The sequence below is a fragment of the Saccoglossus kowalevskii genome, chromosome 2, assembly GCF_978046115.1.
Source record: "Saccoglossus kowalevskii chromosome 2, keSacKowa6.1, whole genome shotgun sequence".
Lineage (NCBI taxonomy): Eukaryota > Metazoa > Hemichordata > Enteropneusta > Harrimaniidae > Saccoglossus > Saccoglossus kowalevskii.
This window is the reverse complement of record NC_140642.1, coordinates 9,447,334-9,466,077: the sequence shown is the minus strand read 5'-3', so window position 1 is coordinate 9,466,077 and position 18,744 is coordinate 9,447,334. Positions and strand designations below refer to the sequence as shown.

The window sequence follows — 18,744 nt, the reverse complement described above, 5'->3', positions numbered from 1 at the left end:
TTGATCTGAATATTTGCAAAAATATAGAAATAGTGACAAGATAACAATTCAAAGACATGCTTCAAAATACTTGTATATATTACGCAAAAATGTCATGACATCATTTTACCTTAATATTTAACCAGCTGTATGCCAGGATGAGCTGATGTTCCACAGAGATCACAGCGGATTCTTCATGATCATTTCCACCATCCTTTGACTCTACTATGGCCTCGTCAATAGCCATACCCATCTCAGCAAAGTCAGGGGAAGTATCTAAGATTACATATTATGGTTACCATGACAATAGAAGAACTCCAATAAATCATCCAGCATAGGGATGGACATATGCATAATTGACAATCATCTCGTTCCATTATCTCATGAAAATTCACTAGCTTGTGTTTGCATAGTGAATTTGAACATTTTTTTTTCAATGTTTTGTTAGATTGCTGTTTTTGTTCTATCATGCATGACCATTACAATTTTTTTTTTCAGTTTATTGTGTTAAAACACCTCTATTTATTTTATACGTAAACACATTTTTTTAAAAACATCATTAGATTAATTTTATTGAATGATATCATATTATCGGTATATAGTAAATGCACGTATGGTGACACATAATTACTTTATGGTGAATCTGTACATGTAAAATAAATCAGTAATTACCTGTATCAGGATTAGACTTCTTCCCAAATAATATTTGAAGCATGAAATTAATGATAGTTTCTGTGACAGTTATAATTTGATGGATGACATTCTTCCATTCATCAATGTTGGAAATCACATAGGAGGTCTCTGTCAGACATCGTCTAATTGCCAGGACTATGCCTATTAATAAATACATAGGAAATTGTAACATATTTTTGATGGTTTGTAGCTTAGAATGGCAAAGTCTAAGTTGACAATCGAGTGAAAAAGTCAGTTAATAATGCTGGCAAATGGATCAAAGTTGATGGCAGTGAAATGGTCAAATGTGATGACAGTGAAGGGGTCAAATTTGATGGCAGTGAAAGGGTTAAAGTTGATGGCAGTGAAAGGGTTAAAGTTGATGGCAGTGAAAGGGTCAAAGTTGATGGCAGTGAAAGGGTCAAATTTGATGACAGTGAAAGGGTCAAAGTTGATGGCAGTGAAAGAGTCAAAGTTGATGGCAGTGAAAAGGTCAAAGTTGATGGCAGTGAAAGGGTCAAAGTTGATGGCAGTGAAAGGGTCAAAGTTGATGGCAGTGAAAGGTTCAAAGTTGATGACAGTGAAAGAGTCAAAGTTGATGGCAGTGAAAGGGTCAAAGTTGATGGCAGTGAAAGGGTTAAAGTTGATGGCAGTAAAAGAGTCAAAGTTGATGGCAGTCAGGTATGTACGACCTAGAAAAAGTGCCATATGCGAGTACCAAGTTGCGAGTCGCAAGTAGCAAAATATGTCATATGCTAGTGGTAAAAACGGCATATGCGAGTGGTAAAATGTATCATTTGCTAGTATCAAAAAAGCCCTATGCGAGGGGTAATACAAAGGCCAGGAAAACTGGTGTATGTGAGGGGTGGAGTCATTTGCCAGTTTGCTCAACGGCTGGATTAGTTTGCTTATAATATAATAACGTACGTTCAAATGTGTTTTATCACAGTAAAATCAAATATTTACCATGGTTATGAAATGATGTGTACATGGTTGGTTAAGATTGGCATGATGCTGTTGAGGCTTTTACTTTAGGGGTGATTCATATATAAAATAATGGTAGCAAATAGGTGTCAACGCGATCTAGCCTAGGGGTCAACCGGCGCACGCCGCCCGGTACTCAACATTACAGTCGACTAGTGTACGCGGATTACATCACGAAGGTCACAAATAAAAGCAGCTTTAACTACTATTTCCAGTGCTTTTTGTTTATTATTCATTTAAGTGCTTATATCAAAAAGTTCGTTCAGTCGTTTGCATAGAATCGATGTTTGCTCTTCACACACTGCACAGGAAACGTGACAGCACAATAATTTAATAAACGGCCATGACCAGCCAGCACACTCCACATAACATGTGAAAATTGGTCTGCGATTAAAGAATTACAATTGTAGTTAGTAAAAACGGGTGTTCACAGCAGGGTCACAGAATTCTTGTGTCACGCGCTGCCGGTTAAATGAAGACAATGGCAGGTTTCAAAAGTAGTCACACCTCGGAGAGGTGTTAAATTTGCCACAACCCAAGTGTTAACTCGCACACAATTCCATACTAATACATCGACACGAATTGATAGTATACGTAAAGAAATAAAGTGCATGTTGAGTGATATGTCCGCATGTTTACGAGACGTTTCTCATTGTCGTGCTTTAGAAAGTAATTCTTGTAAAATTTGTATGTTTTATATATGTGTTTTAGCAGTTGGTGTAACCATTTTAATTCCTTCTGAGAAGTTTAAGTGTTTCAATAAACCAAACCTCACACATGGAATGTGTCATCCGATCAAGCAACGGCAGACGCTTCTTTGTTTCAATTTGTTTCAATTCAAATTTGATCCGGGTTGCGTGTAAATACATTCCACGTGTGAGGGACGTCTCGTAAACATGCGGACTTATCACTCAACATGCACTTTATTTCTTTACGTATACTATCAATTCGTGTCGATGTAATAGTATTGAATTGTGTGCTAGTTAACACTTGGGTTGTGGCAAATTTAACACCTCTCCGAGGTGTGACTACTTTTGAAACCTGCCATTGTCTTCATTTAACCGGCGGCGCGTGACACAAGAATTCTGTGACCCTGCTGTGAACACCCGTTTTTACTAACTACAATTATAATTCTATGATTCTTTAATCGCTGACCACGGGTTCATACTAATTTTACCGAAAGAAATAACAATTTTCACATGTTATGTGGAGTGTGCTGGCTGATCATGGCCGTTTATTAAATTATTGTGCGGTCACGTTTCCTGTGCAGTGTGTGAAGAGCAAACATCGATTCTATGCAAACGACTGAACGAACTTTATGATATAAACACTTAAATGAATAATAAACAAAAAGCACTGGAAATAGTAGTTAAAGCTGCTTTTATTTGTGACCTTCGTGATGTAATCCGCGTACACTAGTCGACTGTAACGTTGAGTACCGGGCGGCGTCGCCGGTTGACACCTAGGCTAGATCGCGTTGACACCTATTTGCTACCATTATTGTTCTATATGAATCACCCCTAAAGTAGAAGCCTCAACAGCATCATGCCAATCTTAACCAACCATGTACACATCATTTCATAACCATGGTAAATATTTGATTTTACTGTGATAAAACACATTTGAACGTACATTATTATATTATAAGCAAACTAATCCAGCCGTTGAGCAAACTGGCAAATTACTCCACCCCTCACATACACCAGTTTTCCTGGCCTTTGTATTACCCCTCGCATAGGGCTTTTTTGCTACTAGCAAATGATACATTTTACCACTCGCATATGCCGTTTTTACCACTAGCATATGGCATATTTTGCTACTTGCGACTCGCAACTTGGTACTCGCATATGGCACTTTTTCTAGGTCGTACATACCTCTGGCAGTGAAAGGGTCAAAGTTGATGGCAGTGAAAGGGTCAAAGTTGATGGCAGTGAAAGGGTCAAAGTTGATGGCAGTGAAAGGGTCAAAGTTGATGGCAGTGAAAGGGTCAAAGTTGATGGCAGTGAAAGGGTCAAAGTTGATGGCAGTGAAAGGGTCAAAGTTGATGACAGTAAAAGGGTTAAAGTATGTACCAAGTTTGCACAAAATCCATCTATACACGGACAAGATCTGGTGGAATGGCAGAAATGCTTGATTAAAATGGCCACCATTCACCATCTTGAATCATGTCATGAAACGAATTAACGTGCAAGTGTATCCCAAAATATATAATGTGCATGCTAAGTTTAAACGTGATTGGCCAAGGTGTGTCTGAGATGTAGGTCTGGACAGACAGATGGACTGACAGGTGCATGGATGGATAGCCATCCTATTTTTGGATTTCATCCGAACAGGCCTCGAACAGGAACTGAATATAACATTATCACAGACTTCTACTTGTTATGGCTAAGAGAATTTTATGTCACATACCATGCATAGGTGTTATAGTTGCAGACTTTAACAGATTGCTCTGTGATGTATCATACTGATGTTTCAATAAATCAACTAACTGTGTCATAAACAGCACTTTACAACACTTGATTTCATCTGTGTTTGTAACCATAGCAACCTCCAAAATACCAGGTGATGTGGGAACAATACTGAAACACCAGCCAAGGTTGCATACAAATCTGAAAGATATAAAACAAACATAGTATTCATTTTTGAGAGGCTATTTCTGATGGGATTATTAAATGCACCTGATTTTTATTATAGTTGACATTGTAGCTATTTTTCACCATACAATGTTAATATGAATTGTTTGTTGATTCACAGTCCAACTGTTATTTGTTGAGAGAATTGTGGGAGCTGAGCTTTATTCACTTTATGAACAGCTTTTAGTTTGTCAGAGACTACCAACAAACTAAAGATTTATTGTGAACTCACTTTTCAAATATCATCTTCCACATCAAAGCTCCACTCTCACATTGCATGGCTTTAGGACTAGATACCAATTCATATGCATGGTGAATTATCTGTGTTGCAGAAATTGTTAATTGCCATGGGTAATACGAAGTTAATATCTTGTATGATAACTCTCTGATTTCATTTGTTCCATCTTCTATGCAATGTAGAATTATATTACCATGCCTACAAGAGAACAGGTTGCTACAGTGTATCAAAACAAGATATTGTTTGAAATGTATGGTTATTGATTTTTGCATAACACACAAAATATAATTATTTATTCTTTAATCACTTATTTATTTCATTTGATACTTTTCTTTTCTTCAGAATAAAGTAACATTTTGGACATTTCAGTTTGAAAAAATTGTCCTGCACAATTGCATTACATGGCCTTGATACTCACTCAGATGAGAAGAAATTCCACTTGTTATTATCATTTGCCCAAGCTAACAGCATTTTTATGGAATCTAAATAACAGAAAAACATGTCAAGAAAATTTACAGTTAAACATTAAATGATATAATTTTGTTCACAATGATCTGTTTAATTTTATGTGCATCTTAAAGAAAATGTTGTTCATCGAATAGAGCGCCCTCACACAAGCATTTTGAAATGTATTTGTTTTCCAGTCTTCAAGGTTTCAATTTAGGCGTTTAGGGTGGGGTATAATTCACTTAGCGGGAAAGTAGGTTATATAAGTTATTATCATAACCTATGAAAGACAGTGAAATCCTACTATGTTTCTGGCAACCCTTAGATGGTATGCAATCATTCCTGTGGTTATTGTTAGGTTCATGACAAAACTAAAGTCACCAATTGGTAAATTTTAATTCAATACACAAAATAATGTGCATCTATTCTATTCTAAACTGTCTTGGAATGTACTGAGGACCAGACATGTGAAAATGAATACTATTATGCTCTGTCTTCGTGCCAGTTTCATGCTATCTTGACTACATTGCGCCTCTGAAAAAAACCTCTCCTGCAAATTAGAGTAAAAATAGCCCATTTAAGCCCAGTAATTAAAATGGCTGTCAAGAAACCATTTTAAAGTTGAATGAAACTATGTACCATGCACACTATAGTATGAATGATATCCACCCAGATATGTCTGATTTCATGGATGCTAATAAACATCTAAATAACCAATTTCATTTTATTCAAGATACTTATCTAGAAGAATATAATTCATCACTTACCAGTAGTCTGACCATGCTTTGTACTAGCACTTTCCTCTGTTGCCATGGTTTCAAATGTAGCTAACAACAAATCAAGTAAAGTCTTTTTCCTTTGATAACAAGACCCAGGAAATAAAGATGTAATACACAGCTTGAACAAAAAATCCACAAAATCTGAGTAAAAAATAAACTTATTGTAAGATTTCGCTGACAACAGTATTTCATTTTTTAAAATGTGAATGCAATTTTGTTCAGAATGGACACACAATGGCAATTTTGATGCTAGAAACAGCTATGGAAGATTTTCTGAGAAGTGAAGTTTAAAATGTCTTTCTCTGATGATTCCCACAAAAAATGTCACTCATTACACTGCTAATAGAATGCACACAACTATATGGGCTCACTTGGCTGAAATAGAGCATTCACAATTTTAAAAATATGGTAATGTATTTATATACAAAAATAAGTCTAGCACAGTTGCCTCAATAATTTTCTTAATGACTTTTCAGTATACAACTTCAAATATTGTAGACTGAAGAAAGAAAGTGAAATAATTAACACTTACCTATAGATGCTTTAAATTCATTTGGTAATACACATATACTATCTGATTTCCTTTTAGCTTTGATTACTTTATCATGCTGCTTTAGCATGGCTATACAACTATCTCTGATTCTGACCAGCAATCGCTTGATGTAAGCATACAAATGTTGTCTGAATGATGATGAATCAGAGTTCATATTAAAAGGTAAAAATTCCTTCAATAGTCCCAACTCCAACTCAGATACTAACTCTGTCAAAAAAAAATCAAAAAATGTTACACGTCTTAACTTGAATGCAAAATCAACACAATGTTTTAAATACTTCACTGATGATAGTCATTTGTGTGTTGTTGCTACCGTTGAATATAGTGATGTTGTCAAATTTCTAAGGAATTTTGTTACTGGAAGATGCCAAAAAATGTTTTGGAAATTTGAGATACATGTAATAAAAATAATCTTGGTAATAATCGATGTAAAACTAGTATTTATTTTAGTTCTAACGTTCACAATGTACATGTAAATATCATGCATCATGAATTCCTCTGAAAGATAAAAAAAATGGTAGGAGTTTACCCACACAAGATTTGTTTGTTTGATGTTTGGTTGACCTCTAGCAGTACCAGTCAATTTGTTTCTGCAGTTCATAGTAATGTAAGACAGGACATGTACGCCCTTCTCGCATTCAGTGAATAATCCGTGAGATCAACTCTTATTTATCACTCTTTGTAGTGTTAGACTTATCTCTGTTAAACATTAATACTCAATTCATTACAAAAACAAGTTAGTTAGTAAGTTGAAAATGAATCTCTAACCGACCTGATTTCCTTTGAACTGTACATAATAACCCGACAGCATCAGATCGGATGTCATCTTCTAAATGAAATAAAGCTTCTTTGATCAGTTCAACATCCTAGAATAGATAACAGTACACCAGATATCACTGAATTTCATTGTAGAATTGAACTTAACTTGCCGTGTTGCATAACAATTGTATGTTGCTGATTTGAATCTTCCATCCAAGCAATCAAATAACTGAATTTACTGATTCTGTACTTCAGTCCCTAATGTACTTTTCTGTCATTCCTTTTCAAATTAAAAATCTTCAGAAACAAAGAATTGATCATTTTTTTTATTGTATTACTATATAAGCAAGTCCTAATCCAGAAATGTTCGAAGTCAATCTACAATTCTGGAGAAAACAAAAAATTAGTATTCCATTTCATTACCGGTACATACAGAACTATTTCATTGTGAACTTACTTGCTTAGATATGACTGCCATTGTGAAGGCCAAGCTTAAGATTCCCCATAGGTATTACATGTAGAAGATTCTCATGCTGAAGGCCTACTATGTTCACTGTTAGTAGAAGGTCCATATTTTCATACCTTTATCAGTGACACATTTTATCCATGAATATTCATTCAATTTAAATATATTTGAAAAGAATTAGACTGATTCTTGAACAATGAACATCTTACCATTTGTGTCACGTTCATTATGTTGAGGGTTCTAGCTGCGCTAAGAACGGATATCTGAGTGTGTAAACATCTTGATGGTTGTATATCAGTCTTGTGACTTCCAAGTTCATCAATTATCAGTGAATATGTGCATGGAAATATCTTTAGTGTCCATGGCAACCAGTAATGAGATGCATTGTGTCTAAGTAACCTGTGGAGAAATACCATGATTATTCAAGACTGAAATCTTGTGTTGGAATGACAAATTTTTATATTTTCAAATTTGGGAGTTACTCTAAAAGTTTGGACATGGTTTATATTACTACATGTACCACTCAAATAATAAATAGGTGCTTTTATGTGACGGCCAATAAATCTTTTCTAAAATTATTTGATTGTTGATTGGCCAAGGAAATTTGGTCTCAGCTTGAAAATGGCTGCTAGCACCTCATTACTGCATTGTGATTGGCTGCTAGCACCTCATTACTGCATTGTGATTGGCTGCTAGCACCTCATTACTGCATTGTGATTGGCTGCTAGCACCTCATTACTGCATTGTGATTGGCTGCTAGCACCTCATTACGGCATTGTGATTGGCTGCTAGCACCTCATTACTGCATTGTGATTGGCTCCTATCATCTCATTACTGCATTGTGATTGGCTGCTAGCACCTCATTACTGCATTGTGATTGGCTGCTAGCACTTCATTACGGCATTGTGATTGGCTGCTAGCACCTCATTACTGCATTGTGATTGGCTGCTAGCACCTCATTACTGCATTGTGATTGGCTGCTAGCACCTTATTACGGCATTGTGATTGGTTGCTATCATCTCATTACTGCATTGTGATCGGCTGCTAGCACCTCATTACGGCATTGTGATTGGCTACTAGCACCTCATTACTGCATTGTGATTGGCTGCTAGCACCTCATTACGGCATTGTGATTGGCTGCTAGCACCTCATTACGGCATTGTGATTGGCTGCTAGCACCTCATTACTACATTGTGATTAGCTTCTTAACTATTAAACATCTGTGCACAAAATGACACATATGAACAGTCAAGTAAAAGTGATTTCATTTGATTGAAGAGTGAACTAGTTGTTATTCACAAATGTTTTAAATAGTTAGGGCAATTCAGTCTACTGTTAAAATCAATAAGATGAATACTTACTGAGTTTTGTGACATAATGCCTCTATAATAGATTTCATCCAATACTGACTCCAGCATGATGCTAAACCATCTTCTGTTGATTCACAACATTCTTTCCTAAGATACAATCATTTTTCATAATAATTTAAAAATGGATATGGATATACAATAATAATACACATACAAAATAACTGCACGAGTCAGGAAATAAATAAACAAACAAATAAGAAAATATTAAATAAATAAATAAATACAATGATGTCTCACCTCAAGTTATAGAGAAATGTCTTATAAACCTCACAAGCAGATGAAGCCAAGTAATTAGTTGCTAGGCAACTCACTAAGTTACCAGTCACATCCGGATGATCTGTCAAAAACTGTTAACATAATGATTGACATAGAAGACATCACATCACTACATAGCAACCAAAACACATGAATTAGTTGTTCATGACAGTCAGCAAGAAGAACAGTAATTCAGTAATTATATTATTTTTTATATAAAGATGCTATACTCACTTTTATTGCACCAATGTATGGTATCAATGCACATAAGGGAGCATATTTGCCTTTCATATGCCATGATGTGGTTGATAACTTCATGCAAAGTTCTTCAAAAAACTAAAGAAAATAAATATAACTTGACACCAGACTCAGTGTGATTGCATTTACAGATAAAACCCTCAAAAACTCATCAAATTAGATTATTGACCACAGACTTACAAATGGGTGTATTCTACTTTCTTAGTTAGAATTTACAATTATTTATGCAAATTAGCTTAAAACATTGTGTAACTACATGTGTGTAAGTCTTTAAAGAGTATTTGTAGTTTTAGAATATTTACACAAAATGAGAAAATAGGTGTTTATTTTTATGATAAATAAATATTATTTTTGGTCAAAGAAACACTGAGAAGAATGCTGCTGGAATTCAAACAGAAAGAAGTTCTACATGATTTAATTTAAGATATAGACACAACATGCAAACACATGCAAAATATATCATGCAATCTACTAAAAACAAGCCATGCATGGCACAGTCCCCGTTAGTTATCAAATTTAAGATATATTGTTTTGAAAAATAAAGTTTGAACGAAATCCATCCATAAATGCCAGAAATGCTTGATATTTGATGATTGTTTAGCACAAAAATGAACACCATTTGGCCATTTTGAATAGGAATGTCAAACCAATATATCTATCTATCTATGACATGATGTACAATGAATATTTAAAATTTGAATATAATCAGTGAAAGCAAGTCAGACATATGGCACGAGAACCACATTCATTAATACAAAATGACCGCCAGTCGGCCATTTTGAATATTATCTGAAAAACAAAATTATTTTCATCAAGGTCCCATAATGTCTAATGTATATACCAAGTTTGAACAAAATCCATCTGTAAACAGCCGAGAAATTGTTGATTTTTAAGATTTTTTAGGACAAAAATGGCCGCCATTCGGCCATCTTGAATCAGATCGTGAAACAAAATGATGTGCATCAAGGTCCTATAATGTCTAATGTATATACTAAGTTTGAACAAAATCCATCTGTAAACAGCCGAGAAATGCTTGATTTTGATGATTTTTAGCACAAAAATGGCCGCCATTCGGCCATCTTGAATCAGATCGTGAAACAAATTGACGTGCATATGTATAATATCATGTATGATGTATGTGTGAAGTTTGATTGCGATTGGTCCAGTCATTTCTAAGGTACAGGTCCGGACGCACGCATGCATACACACGCACGGATACACGGAGGTCAAAACGTAAGTCCCTGTTTTCGGACTGCGTCCGAAAGGGGACTAATAATGGCAGTACAAACTTACTTGACTATCATTGACCAAGTGCAATTTATTTTCCTCTTCATAAATCTCTAACAGCAAAGTGAAACTTGTTTTTATATGTTCAGCAACACCAACAATCTAAAATATTTCAGAGTACATCAAATATGACAACATTTAATACAATAAAATTGGTTGAATACTATAGAATGGACTGGCTATGGACAGATGGACTGATGATGAATGGGATCAGAGAAATGGCTACGGACAGATGAACTGATGATGAATGAGATCAGAGAAACGGCTACGGACAGATGGACTGATGATGAATGGGATCAGAGAAATGGCTACGGACAGATGGACTGATGATAAATGGGATCAGAGAAATGGCTACGGACAGATGGACTGATGAATAGGATCAGAGAAATGGCTACGGACAGATGGACTGATGATGAATGGGATCAGAGAAATGGCTACGGACAGATGAACTGATGATGAATGGGATCAGAGAAATGGCTATGGACAGATGGACTGATGATAAATGGGATCAGAGAAATGGCTACGGACAGATGGACTGATGATGAATGGGATCAGAGAAATGGCTATGGACAGATGGACTGATGAATGGGATCAGAGAAATGGATATGGACAGATGGACTGATGAATAGGATCAGAGAAATGGATATGGACAGATGGACTCATGAATGGGATCAGAGAAATGGATATGGACAGATGGACTGATCATGAATGGGATCAGAGAAATGGCTACGGACAGATGAACTGATGATGAATGGGATCAGAGAAATGGCTATGGACAGATGGACTGATGATGAATGGGATCAGAGAAATGGCTACGGACAGATGGACTGATGATGAATGGGATCAGAGAAATGGCTACGGACAGATGGACTGATGATGAATGGGATCAGAGAAATGGCTATGGACAGATGGACTGATGAATGGGATCAGAGAAATGGATATGGACAGATGGACTGATGAATAGGATCAGAGAAATGGATATGGACAGATGGACTCATGAATGGGATCAGAGAAATGGATATGGACAGATGGACTGATCATGAATGGGATCAGAGAAATGGCTACGGACAGATGAACTGATGATGAATGGGATCAGAGAAATGGCTATGGACAGATGGACTGATGAATGGGATCAGAGAAATGGATATGGACAGATGGACTGATGAATAGGATCAGAGAAATGGATATGGACAGATGGACTCATGAATGGGATCAGAGAAATGGATATGGACAGATGGACTGATCATGAATGGGATCAGAGAAATGGCTACGGACAGATGAACTGATGATGAATGGGATCAGAGAAATGGCTATGGACAGATGGACTGATGATGAATGGGATCAGAGAAATGGCTACGGACAGATGGACTGATGATGAATGGGATCAGAGAAATGGCTACGGACAGATGGACTGATGATGAATGGGATCAGAGAAATGGCTATGGACAGATGGACTGATGAATGGGATCAGAGAAATGGATATGGACAGATGGACTGATGAATAGGATCAGAGAAATGGATATGGACAGATGGACTCATGAATGGGATCAGAGAAATGGATATGGACAGATGGACTGATCATGAATGGGATCAGAGAAATGGCTACGGACAGATGGACTGATGATAAATGGGATCAGAGAAATGGCTACGGACAGATGGACTGATGAATAGGATCAGAGAAATGGCTACGGACAGATGGACTGATGATGAATGGGATCAGAGAAATGGCTACGGACAGATGAACTGATGATGAATGGGATCAGAGAAATGGCTATGGACAGATGGACTGATGATAAATGGGATCAGAGAAATGGCTACGGACAGATGGACTGATGATGAATGGGATCAGAGAAATGGCTATGGACAGATGGACTGATGAATGGGATCAGAGAAATGGATATGGACAGATGGACTGATGAATAGGATCAGAGAAATGGATATGGACAGATGGACTCATGAATGGGATCAGAGAAATGGATATGGACAGATGGACTGATCATGAATGGGATCAGAGAAATGGCTACGGACAGATGAACTGATGATGAATGGGATCAGAGAAATGGCTATGGACAGATGGACTGATGATGAATGGGATCAGAGAAATGGCTACGGACAGATGGACTGATGATGAATGGGATCAGAGAAATGGCTACGGACAGATGGACTGATGATGAATGGGATCAGAGAAATGGCTATGGACAGATGGACTGATGAATGGGATCAGAGAAATGGATATGGACAGATGGACTGATGAATAGGATCAGAGAAATGGATATGGACAGATGGACTCATGAATGGGATCAGAGAAATGGATATGGACAGATGGACTGATCATGAATGGGATCAGAGAAATGGCTACGGACAGATGAACTGATGATGAATGGGATCAGAGAAATGGCTATGGACAGATGGACTGATGAATGGGATCAGAGAAATGGATATGGACAGATGGACTGATGAATAGGATCAGAGAAATGGATATGGACAGATGGACTCATGAATGGGATCAGAGAAATGGATATGGACAGATGGACTGATCATGAATGGGATCAGAGAAATGGCTACGGACAGATGAACTGATGATGAATGGGATCAGAGAAATGGCTATGGACAGATGGACTGATGATGAATGGGATCAGAGAAATGGCTACGGACAGATGGACTGATGATGAATGGGATCAGAGAAATGGCTACGGACAGATGGACTGATGATGAATGGGATCAGAGAAATGGCTATGGACAGATGGACTGATGAATGGGATCAGAGAAATGGATATGGACAGATGGACTGATGAATAGGATCAGAGAAATGGATATGGACAGATGGACTCATGAATGGGATCAGAGAAATGGATATGGACAGATGGACTGATCATGAATGGGATCAGAGAAATGGCTACGGACAGATGAACTGATGATGAATGGGATCAGAGAAATGGCTATGGACAGATGGACTGATGATGAATGGGATCAGAGAAATGACTACGGACAGATGGACTGATCATGAATGGGATCAGAGAAATGGCTATGGACAGATGGACTGATCATGAATGGGATCAGAGAAATGGCTATGGACAGATGGACTGATGATGAATGGGATCAGAGAAATGGCTACGGACAGATGGACTGATCATGAATGGGATCAGAGAAATGGCTATGGACAGATGTACTGATAATGAATGGGATCAGAGAAATGGCTACGGACAGATGGACTGATCATGAATGGGATCAGAGAAATGCTATGGACAGATGAACTGATGATGAATGGGATCAGAGAAATGACTACGGACAGATGGACTGATCATGAATGGGATCAGAGAAATGGCTATGGACAGATGGACTGATGATGAATGGGATCAGAGAAATGGCTACGGACAGATGGACTGATGATGAATGGGATCAGAGAAATGGCTATGGACAGATGGACTGATGATGAGTGGGATCAGAAAAATGGCTACGGACAGATGGACTGATGATAAATGGGATCAGAGAAATGGCTACGGACAGATGGACTGATGATGAATGGGATCAGAGAAATGGCTATGGACAGATGGACTGATCATGAATGGGATCAGAGAAATGGCTATGGACAGATGGACTGATGATAATTGGAATCAGAGAAATGGCTGGATTTTTAATGGTAAAATGATTAGCTTCATCTTTAGAAGTCAATGTCAAATTTTCTACTACTATGACTTACTGGATTTTCCCAATTTTCAAATACAAGTTGTAGTACTATCTTGGTATATTCAGACTCCTCATAAAACATTCTTTTCTTGAAATCTCTGCAGACCAGATACAAAGTATCCCGCACACACTGTAACCATAATGTTAATACTGAAAAAAGCAAGTATTTTTTTTTTAAATTCATCACTGTTGTACATCATAAGTACATTATAGACATATCCACCATATTTTATGCTTTAGATGAAGATTTAATATATTGCATTTGTTAGAAACACATAATGACAGACGTAGATTTATAGCCAAAATTTGTCATACTTAATTCTTCAGTACAATTCCCAAAGCAATTTTTTATGTGAACTTCTTTTAGAGATACGTTTCTAATTGAGCATATACAGAATCACTAAGATAATGAATTTCAATTTACAATAGCAACAAAATTAATTTCAAGTACTTCCATATTTAAGAGACATCAATCGTCATGTTGTATATAAATTTAGGTATGCATGAGATAGTGACATTATATGTCACTGGTGGAATTAAAGATGAAAAAGACATGAATGACAAAGTCCCCGTTATTTAATTATAAAATACTCAGGTTAAAATAATACATGGAACATCTGCAAACAGGTGAATCCAAGTGCAATCAAACTATGTCTCATACATGCTCAAGAAACTGCATTCATAAATCTGAGTAAACCTTGATTATCTTTAATAACAACCTGACTTCTTTATTAATTCAGTTTTTTGTATATTACCAGGACCTGTGTTTGTTTCAGTATCACCACTATAATTCCCATCAAAATGTAGCCTGGGGGGCCCCTTCTACCGTTTCCACTGACATTGGTAATGGTATGACCCATTTATTCACCAGCCCTAACAACTGAAGCTATATTTAGAACACATGTGTCAATGTGCCTGGCCAAGATTTATAAACACTAACTGCAAAGTGTTTTCACTGATTTTCAACTTCGTGACCCGGTATTTCAGTGATGGCTTTTTATAATGGAATGACATTTTTACAGTTTAAAGATATACTATACAACATCATTTCTGACCACTTTTTTTCAAGATTTTGTTTTTATAAAACCAAACAAAAATTAGACTGTGGTCCATTTGTGTCACAGATTCAGATCAATGTCATGACGTCACTGAAAACCCTAGCATTACAATCTAACCTAATTATTTATTCTGAGCATGCTCAGTTGTTGGGAGAGGTAATTTATGATGAAAATTGTGAAAAAGAAAATCATGTGCATATTCAACAGAGACTTGTTCATCAACCTGCCAAGTTTCATCAATATCTGCTACAGAATTTCTGAGAAAATGTTAAAGATGTAAAGGAAACTTCATGAACAAAAAGCGGAAACAAGAAAATATACTCCCCTTTTCAGGCTGCACCTGAAACTGCGACTAATAATTGTTTCAGAAATTACATTGTAATGATCAAATGACAATACCTTGAAATGCATGGTAATGGACCTCAGTAATGGCTTTACAACATTTACATACTTCACAGAATAAAATATCATACAACAGTGTTATCTGTAATAAATCAAAACATGAGTGATGTTCATACCAAGTTTGAAAGAAACTGTCCTAGGTATGTCTGATAAGTTGATGCTCAAATGTTGATTTTTGATGTTTTGGTTCCCAGTCTATCTTCAATTATAACTATTTTTGTACCAACTTCGGTCAAAACAAACATCAAAATTAGCCCAGTGATTTCCAAGAAAAGATGTCAGGCAGATAGATGGATGGATGCACACACGAAGCCCCAAAACATGTCCTTGTTTCGAACTTTCGAAGGTGCCTTCAAATTGATTGATTTTAATTATAGAACTCAATTTTGAATAATGAAATTTACTTTGATAATAATCATGGTGCATTGTGGGTTAATTTGTATTTATTTTGATGTGTTTAATACCTTCTTTTCTTGTGTCGCATTATAGATGGGATGTACTAATATTTCTTTATCTAAGCATGATAACATAGCTTTTATTAAGACCACTGTGGGAAAGTAATTATCTGTATTGACATCGAGGGGGAAGGCAAACTTTCCAAAGTTTACATCTATACATGAGTGTTCTACAAAGGCAATATAGAAACAGCATTAGTACTATGACACTTACTAGTGGCTGAATTATGAATATTGTCTAGCCATGATTGTTACATAGTAACATTACTATTCAGCTACGCTAGAATCAACGCAATGTTATTACAATACAGTTACCTCACTCGTTACTTCAATACAGTCAACTCACTAGTTATTACAATAGTCAACTCACTTGTTATTACAATACAGTCAACTCACTTGTTACTACAGTCAACTCACTCGTTATTACACTAGAGTCAACTCACTCGTTACTACAATACAGTCAACTCACTCGTTATTACAATACAGTCAACTCACATGTTATTACACTACAGTCAACTCACTTGTTATTACAATACAGTAACTCTCTCGTTACTACATTACAGAGTTAACTCACTCGTTACTACATTACAGAGTTAACTCACTCGTTACTACATTACAGAGTTAACTCACTCGTTACTACATTACAGAGTTAACTCACTCGTTACTACATTACAGAGTTAACTCACTCATTACTACATTACAGAGTTAACTCACTCATTACTACATTACAGAGTTAACTCACTCATTACTACATTACAGAGTTAACTCACTCATTACTACATTACAGAGTTAACTCACTCATTACTACATTGCAGAGTTAACTCACTCATTACTACATTGCAGAGTTAACTCACTCATTACTACATTGCAGAGTTAACTCACTCATTACTACATTGCAGAGTTAACTCACTCATTACTACATTGCAGAGTTAACTCACTCATTACTACATTGCAGAGTTAACTCACTCATTACTACATTGCAGAGTTAACTCACTCATTACTACATTGCAGAGTTAACTCACTCATTACTACATTGCAGAGTTAACTCACTCATTACTACATTGCAGAGTTAACTCACTCATTACTACATTGCAGAGTTAACTCACTCATTACTACATTGCAGAGTTAACTCACTCATTACTACATTGCAGAGTTAACTCACTCATTACTACATTGCAGAGTTAACTCACTCATTACTACATTGCAGAGTTAACTCACTCATTACTACATTGCAGAGTTAACTCACTCATTACTACATTGCAGAGTTAACTCACTCATTACTACATTGCAGAGTTAACTCACTCATTACTACATTGCAGAGTTAACTCACTCATTACTACATTGCAGAGTTAACTCACTCATTACTACATTGCAGAGTTAACTCACTCATTACTACATTGCAGAGTTAACTCACTCATTACTACATTGCAGAGTTAACTCACTCATTACTACATTACAGAGTTAACTCACTCATTACTACATTACAGAGTTAACTCACTCATTACTACATTACAGAGTTAACTCACTCATTACTACATTACAGAGTTAACTCACTCATTACTACATTACAGAGTTAACTCACTCATTACTACATTACAGAGTTAACTCACTCATTACTACATTACAGAGTTAACTCACTCATTACTACATTACAGAATTAACTCACTCATTACTACATTACAGAGTTAACTCACTCATTACTACATTACAGAGTTAACTCACTCATTACTACATTACAGAGTTAACTCACTCATTACTACATTACAGAGTTAACTCACTCATTACTACATTACAGAGTTAACTCACTTATTACATACCTTGTACAGCTTTACAGTTGTCTAATAATCCTATAGCAGTTCTTATACATTGTTCTTTATTATTTACTGTATTGATCAATAATCCAACAATACAGCCAGACAATAACCCACATTCTTGGGAATATTTCTGTAGGTAAAATGGGAAATTATCACCGGTACAATCCCCTATGCTATACTATGAGGGGATAATATGTTTACCACAATAGTATAGACAATAATTACACATTATTTTGTTCAGATATGAGTGACATCTGAGCTGTATCAGTATTGAGTTAAGATACAGCATATATGGTACAAATATGTTTGTGATCTCTGAAATAAATTACTTATAGACTTCATTAAGACAATTATATACTCATACTCTTTGTGGATTGCGACTGTCTCATCATCAATTCTATATTCAGTCTAATGAAACATTTATTTGCAGTTTTTTATTAAAAACATTTTGTACCTATTAACATATTGTAATTTTCAGTCACATAATTGAAAGGTGAAGAACACATTGTTTCTGGAGTTAAATTTGAACAGCTGGAACCCAGTGAGCATAGTATATCTTCCCAGAACTGACACAGTTCTCAAGGATGTAGAAATTCCAGGCTATAAAATCCATATTAGTCACCACAATAATATGTATTGTGCAGAACT

The 18,744-nt window shown here is 36.2% G+C and overlaps 1 protein-coding gene across 1 annotated transcript in view; it reads right to left on the bottom strand.

Annotated features, from left to right (window-relative positions):
• LOC102808734 (uncharacterized) overlaps window positions 1-18,744 on the bottom strand; it is a 29,114-nt gene that overhangs the window by 2,374 nt on the left and 7,996 nt on the right. The window contains exons 6-22 of the mRNA XM_085504641.1: window positions 18,100-18,274; window positions 16,292-16,452; window positions 15,825-15,909; window positions 14,381-14,517; window positions 10,687-10,782; window positions 9,370-9,471; window positions 9,118-9,227; window positions 8,872-8,967; window positions 7,720-7,909; window positions 7,058-7,151; window positions 6,265-6,492; window positions 5,721-5,873; window positions 4,925-4,988; window positions 4,501-4,704; window positions 4,045-4,244; window positions 652-813; window positions 110-255 (exon numbers count right to left, since the gene is read on the bottom strand). Coding sequence (XP_085360767.1) covers window positions 110-255; window positions 652-813; window positions 4,045-4,244; window positions 4,501-4,704; window positions 4,925-4,988; window positions 5,721-5,873; window positions 6,265-6,492; window positions 7,058-7,151; window positions 7,720-7,909; window positions 8,872-8,967; window positions 9,118-9,227; window positions 9,370-9,471; window positions 10,687-10,782; window positions 14,381-14,517; window positions 15,825-15,909; window positions 16,292-16,452; window positions 18,100-18,274 — 2,403 coding nt within the window. The remainder of the gene's footprint in view (window positions 1-109; window positions 256-651; window positions 814-4,044; window positions 4,245-4,500; window positions 4,705-4,924; window positions 4,989-5,720; window positions 5,874-6,264; window positions 6,493-7,057; window positions 7,152-7,719; window positions 7,910-8,871; window positions 8,968-9,117; window positions 9,228-9,369; window positions 9,472-10,686; window positions 10,783-14,380; window positions 14,518-15,824; window positions 15,910-16,291; window positions 16,453-18,099; window positions 18,275-18,744) is intronic.